Below are 7,239 nucleotides of genomic sequence, written 5' to 3' on the forward strand. Positions count from 1 at the left end.
TAATCCTCTTACAAAATGGTTTCGGTTATTTATTAATTAGTTCAACAACTAATGCAATCTGTAATTTACACAAACCAGAACAGTCACAAAACCTTTAGATATATGTTTACTATTTACTGGGAACAGTGAAAATTGAGAAGTATATTAAAGCATACTCAGCCAGCAACTGATGTGATCAATGTTTACAAGATACAAGACTTCCTTAGCATATATTAGAGAAATATATCGCCTCTTGTCTGATGAGATTCTGACCGAAATTTACAAAATTCAGCTGCGCTCACATCCATGGTTAGAGCATGACGAAAGCAAGAAACGCAAGCTATTTGCAAATGCCGGAGGGATCTGCGTTCTTGATTATCCAAGGGTGTTCCATGATCTTTTGAAGAGACAGCCTCTTTGAGGAGTCCTTGACGAGAAGCTGCAAAAAGGTCGACTTATTTCAGGAAGGAAGGCAATGGACGGATACTGATACCGAAAACTACTGCTAGAGGTTTATATTTACCCCCACCTATCACTAAGAACATAACCATCGAAAAACTTACCCTGGTAATGAGATGTTTAGCCTCCGCGGAAACTTGAGGTTCAGCTGGGAAGCTTAGGTCAACCTTCATTATCCTGCTCCAATATCAACTTGTTATCCAATTATGTTTCGGTTCATGTCAGGAAACCACATTGATTGAGGAAGACAGAAAACTTATTGATACCTTTTGAATGTATCCTTTTGACTTTCGGCCTCAAAGGGAGGAATACCAAAGAGGAACTCATAGCAAAGAACGCCTAAGGTCCAGTTATCAACAGCATAATCATGAGCTTTGTTCTCCACCATTTCTGGTGCTAAATAATCTAGAGTTCCACACATGGTATGCCTCTTGCTTCTTGACTGTACAGACCATCCAAAGTCTGCAATTTTCAATCGACCCTACAAGAATAATTTCATAATCAATTCATCAAAATACGTCCTCAGCTTGTTCAAAGATACCGACCCCAGAAAAGAATTCACATAGCTGTGCAATTTGGAATCACTAACAGGCACAGTTTTGTTCAAAAACCGAAAGGGACAAACAATGACAGCAATAAGAAGCCCCTGTTCATATACTGGAAAACCAACCTTGGTTTCAGATTCTCCTAAAATTGCATGAGGAAAATCACATCTACTAAAGCTAACCCCAAAACCAAAATTACTGACCTGCTTTAATGGCATTAGAAGTATTGGTCTTAAAAGATGTAAAGGCTCTATAAAATTGAAAGAAAATCATACAAATACAGAATAATTGAAGATGTTGCTACTGTCACTAATTGGAAACCAAAAACGAAATTTCTGTTAGGAATGTCGGTACTACAAGATAGAGAATGCACAAAGTAAATTAGAAAATGGACACCAAGAATTTATGTGGTTCGGCAATTTATGCCTACGTCCACGAAACAAGGATCAATAAAACAAGAGTAGTCTTACCAAGCCAAAGACAAGGCTTGATGGATACACGAAAGTATAACACACACTTTCTATCATTCTGAACTTCACTCACACAATGTGTAGTGGAACACTCTCACTCTAACTCTTGGAGTGGAACTCTAGCTTTGGACTTGATCCTTTTCTACTCTCTTCTTTCTTGATTGGTTATTTCTACTAGTTTCTAGTTCCTTCTACAAACTAGAACTAGTTTCTAGTTCCTTCTACAAACTAGAACTAGTTTCTAGTTTCTAGTATATTCTACAAATCTCTAGCTTAGAAAATTCTAGACTAGCCATCCTACTTTGCATGCTAGAATTTTCTAGAATATACACGCACCACCAGACTTAAACTTTGCTAGAAGTAACTAGCACATGCATGCTCTTTCATGGGAACCGACTTAACACATGCTAGAATTGTCTAGCATGCTCCAGTCACCTCGCTTGCTTTCTAGAATAATCAAGAACATTCATCATGGGCTGGACCATATACCAACAATTTCAACACAGAAAAAGTGAAATTATAGTCATTGTTACAATGTGGAACTAGAATATGTACAACATTAATTGACTGATGAGCGTTGTGGGATAAATTTTGGGCAGAAATAAAAGATTAAGAGCCACATTTCTCATCTCTATTTCCAACTTCTAAGATGACCCAGATACTGAAAACCGGAGCAAAACAAGAATGGCAGATTTATGGTAGGGAGAAGAAGTAGCAAAACATTCATACCTCATGGTCCAATAGCAAATTTTCAGGCTTGATGTCCCTATGAATCACATGCTTTTCGTGACAATACGCCAACGCTTCAGTCAAGCTCAAAATATACTAAACAATCACACGAAACCCCATTAATTTCCAAACCACACACACCAGAGAGAGAATTTAAGAGAGAGAGAGAGAGAGAGAGAGAGAGAGAGAGAGAGAGAGAGAGAGAGAGAGAGAGAGACGGGGATACATACAGTGGCGGCCTGTTTCTCCGAAAGGTAGGCAGTTTTCCTGAGAAGTCCGTAGAGCTCTCCGCCGTGAGCGTACTCGAGGATCAAGAAGATGCGGTCGTCATCGTGGAACCAGCCGTAAAGGCGGAGGATGTTGGGGTGGCGGAGGCTGGTCTGGATCTCCATCTCCCTCCTCAGCTGGTGCTGAATCTTGTACTTCTCGATCTGCTCCTTGAATATTACCTTCAATGCCACTACGTACTTGCTCTGCCCAACAAAAAAAAACCCAAATTTCCCCAGAAATCAAATTAATCGATGGATTCGGATTCGAGGTTTTTGGATTTCGATTGAGGAGAAATTCAGATACCTTGGCTTCTCGGGCGACGTAGACTCGGCCGAATTTCCCCTTTCCGAGGGGTTTTCCGATCTCGAAGTCTCGCAAGGACCAATCTTTCTTCGAGGATTCTTGCGGTTTCTGGGCTTTTGATTCCATTTTCCTGTGGGTTTTTCCGGAATGAAATTCTGGGATTTTTCTTTCTAGAGGGAGAGCTTCTGGGAATTGAAAGGCCAGAGAGAAATACCGGACCAGTATATGGATTTTTTGAATTTTCCTTTTACCGCCACTACTGAGGCGCATCGTTTTGGTCGATTCTTTGGTCTGCTCAGGTGGGTCCTTGCTAAAGTAGCATAGTATCAAAAAGTTCATGGATATTGCTAAACTTAACAAAATAATGTGTGTACTTTCACGAAAAATACAAAAAAAAAACAAAAAAACAAAAAACAAAAAAAAACAAAATAATGTGTGCGTGTGTGTGAGCAACTACAGCGTTGGAGCCCTCCCCCCCCAGGCTATGCACTATTCAATCCACCTAATGAACAGTAATTGCCCTTAATAAATAGTAATAGCCCTGACAATAGCATTTGCATCTCCACCGTTACACTTCAATAGCCTGGCAATAGGCAATAAAATATTAGTATTTTATTTATTTATAACATAATACAAAATAAATTTAATTGTAATATTGGATAAGATTTTTAATCGTTCTCGTTGCGTTACGTGTCATTATCCGAAGTATTATTAAATAATACAAAATAATTTTATTTGTAATTTCGGATAAGATTTTTAATCATTATCGGGTGTAGAGTGTAGAGGGGTGCTGCTCATGTGCACTTCTGGACCGACTGGCACAACTCTAAATTTAGGACAATCTTTGACAATATTCCAACATTCCCACCGGTTGAATGATTTATTTTTGCTTTTGGTTTTGACAGCGTACCAAGCTTGTGCTTGCAGTTCCTATGTCACATCCCGGCCCGAGCCCCCACCACATCCCGGGCTCGCTCCACCACTGTAGCACGATATTGTCCGCTTTGGGCCCCGACCACGCCCTCACGGTTTTGTTTCTGGGAACTCACACGAGAACTTCCCGATGGGTCACCCATCCTGGGATTGCTCTCGCGCGCTACTCGCTTAACTTCAGAGTTCCTACGGAACCCGAAGCCAGTGAGCTCCCAAAAGGCCTCGTGCTAGGTAGGGATTGGAATATACATTTAAGGATCACTCCCCTGGGCGATGTGGGATGTTACAATCCACCCCCCTTAGGGGCCCGACGTCCTCGTCGGCACACTCGCGACCAGGGCTAGGCTCTGATACCAAATTGTCACATCCCGGCCCGGGGCGGATCACTTCCCGGGCCCGCTCCACCACCGTAGCACGATATTGTCCGCTTTGGGCTTACCATTCCCTCACGGTTTTGTTTTTGGGAACTCACGAGCAACTTCCCAGTGGGTCATCCATCATGGGATTGCTTAAGCCTCCTTCTCGCTTAACTTCGGAGTTCCTACGAAACCCGAAGCCAGTGAGCTCACAAAAGGCCTCGTGCTAGGTAGGGATGAGAATATACATATAAGGATCACTCCTCTAGGCGATGTGAGATGTCACATCCTACACAATGCGGGAGAAGAAATAATTATAATGAAAATAAGTAACAAATAAATAATACAAACAACATAATTATAATGTAAGTAGGTGTGACAGCCCGTCCCGAAAATATCAAAAACGTACGTGTGAAAAGACACTTTTACTTCTAGTTCGTTCCCTTTACGTTATTGGTTGTTTTGTGTGGTGTTGGCATGTGTTGGGCCACACACTCACACTGTCACTCTCCCTAACCCTCTGTCCCTTTTCCCTGTGATTGTCCCGAGTCCCCTTTCCATCCCATTTCCCTTGAAAACGTACAGACACACACCCAAGCACACTAAACACCAGCAGATCGAAGGAACTAAACCTATATTCGAGCTCGTGAGGTTGGGATGAGTGCAGCTGTACCATTTTCAGGTAAGAAAACCACCGTTTTCACGTCGATTTCACGAAGTCCGATTTGGGGTACTATTCATGCAAACGTAATTTCTCACGTTTTAGGAAATTTGAAGCTCGTAGGTAGCTTGGTGGAGTCCCAAGGAGTCTCGGAGTAGTTCGTTTGAAGGAATTGGACGTCGGGATCGCCGTATTCGAGGTTGGCCGGAATCAGAGTGTGGTGACAGGTGAGATCTCGTGGTTTTTAACCCTTAAAAGTGGTATATTTGTGTTCTCCTAGGTCTAAGCTTCAAATTGGTAGTAATTTTGTCAAATTTGGGTGAAAAACGAACGAGATATCAACGTTTGAAATTTTTCCAGTTTTCCGGCGCCTGCGACGGCGCCGGAGTCTCGCCGGAGAAGGAGACGGAATATTCCGTCAAGTCTGACGAAATATTCCTGACGCCGTTAACAGAATCTGTCAAAACTGACGGAATATTCCTAACGGCGTCAGTTGACGCCGTCAGCGCACGTGCGCGTGGCTAGCGCATGTGGCCGTGCCTTGGCCGGCACGTGGGGGCGCGTGCGGCGGTGAAAATTTTTTCTAAAAATTTGGATGTGTTCCTGAGGTTGTGTAGAGCACGTTGGTATATTCATTTGTCCAATTTGAGCAATGTATGAGAAGTTATTACGAGAAGTTGGTTATGTGCTTTAAAATTTACGTTTTTATAGTTGTTTCGCATTTAGGTGATACGTATCCCGAGGACGAGCGTGGTCACTCAAGGCAGGGGGGCTACGACCCTTCCACATACCAGTGAGTGGGCTTTTGGTTTTCCGTATATACCTATATACTTATATTTTCCCAGAAATTGATTTGAATCATTATTGCCATATGCCATGCATTATATTATCGTTGATTGTGCATCGTTAGTTACATTATCAGTTGCATACATATACATATGCATATTGGGTGCTGTGGACGCACAGGTAAGTGCCAGTTAAGTGTTATTCATGTTTATATTCAGTAGTGGTTTGAGATACCTAGAGAGCTCATAACCTGCACCCCCGGTGTCAGTGCTCCCGCCCAGAGTAGGGCACAGTCCTTCACGTGATGTTCACCTCCCGCACCACACGCTCAGCTTGGATCCAAGTTAGGTGCACAGTCCTGTCGTACAGACCACTTTAGGTGGTTCCGACTCGTAGGTGACCCGCGATTATTCGCCCAGCCTTCACGTGATCGTAGCACTAGAGCGTATATATGTATTACACCCAGGCCTGTCGTACAGACCACTTTAGGTGGTTCCGACTCGTGTGCAGGTTCAGCTAGTGAGATTGTGATTTGAGCTCTAGATGCAGCCGTACATGTCACGTTAGGTGACTCCGGCTGCCAGATTATATATTATTGATATGAATTACACATGAGTACTTGCATTTCATTATGAGACTTTGGCATGGCATATTCTTGAGTATGATTGGCATATATACTATACGTATATCTATTTTCTGGGAGGTATACAGGTTTTACGGCGAGGGGTTTGAAAGTATTTATAAATGGTTTTCGAAAGCTTTGTTTTTGCCCACTCACGCTTTTGTTTTGCGCCCCTCCAGGTTCTAGTTGAGTAGCAGGTTCGGTGGTTTCCCAAAAGGTTTCCCGGCATTTCTGACAGACCTTCACCAGCGTAGGACCACCTTCGGGTGTATTGTTGTCGTATTATTTCCATTTGGACTGCTTTAGGCTTGCTCTGAACTAGGTGTCGCACTTATTATTATTACTTACTGTAAAACCAGTTTTTATTTATTCGTATTACTATTTCCTCTATTATTTCATTAGCTTCCGCACTGTGCACATGGCTACGTCACTTCCACGTGACAGCCAGCACGTCCTGGTCTCGACCGGGGTGTGTCAGTAGGTAACAAATAAATAATACAAACAATAAATAATAAATTATGTAGGTAACAAATAAATAATACAAACAATAAATCATAAATTATGTAGGTAACAAATAAATAATACAAACAATAAATAATAAATTATATAGGTAACAAGTAAATAATACAAACAAATAATTATAATGTAAATTTGGGTATCAAATAAATAATATATTGTTACCTGATTCGAGTAATTTTGCCCCCTTCGAATATTACTATTAGCTTGTGCCAAGGCGTCTCTCCACGTACTAAACAATTGGCTAAGTAATTTCCAACGACTGGACATCGATTTTTTGGTTCTTTGCCCACCAATTTTCTCAAGATAATTGGTATGAATAAGACTCCACATTTCTCGCAACTGCATCTCATTACCTGTAAGCGAACTATGAGTAACTTCAACCCAGCTAGTACACAACGCAACATCTTCAATAAGCGACCAATTCGTACCTGCACCAGTGGTCATTTTGTTGAAAAAAAATGGATTCAAACTTTGAGACAAAGAAAGGAATGTGATTGAAAGTAGTTGAGAAAATATGAAATTGTTGTGTAAGGTAGATGATAGTGAGAAGGTATTTATAGAAAAGTAAAAACAATTTTTTAAAAAAAAATTTCAGATTTTTTTTTAA

General features: G+C 41.4%; 1 protein-coding gene across 1 annotated transcript; it reads right to left on the reverse strand.

Annotated features, from left to right (window-relative positions):
• On the reverse strand, positions 1-2,977 carry AUR3 (ataurora3). Its single transcript, XM_068489210.2, has 6 exons — positions 2,756-2,977; positions 2,413-2,655; positions 2,183-2,278; positions 705-919; positions 543-615; positions 1-418 (listed from the first exon to the last, which is right to left on the reverse strand). The coding sequence occupies exons 1-6, from the start codon at positions 2,879-2,881 to the stop codon at positions 320-322; spliced, it is 852 nt and encodes a 283-aa protein (XP_068345311.1). The 5' UTR covers positions 2,882-2,977; the 3' UTR covers positions 1-319.
• Between the last annotated feature and the right edge of the window lie 4,262 nt (positions 2,978-7,239).

This window comes from Pyrus communis, chromosome 2 (genome assembly GCF_041283825.1).
Source record: "Pyrus communis isolate YQ-2024b chromosome 2, ASM4128382v1, whole genome shotgun sequence".
NCBI classification, from domain to species: domain Eukaryota; kingdom Viridiplantae; phylum Streptophyta; class Magnoliopsida; order Rosales; family Rosaceae; genus Pyrus; species Pyrus communis.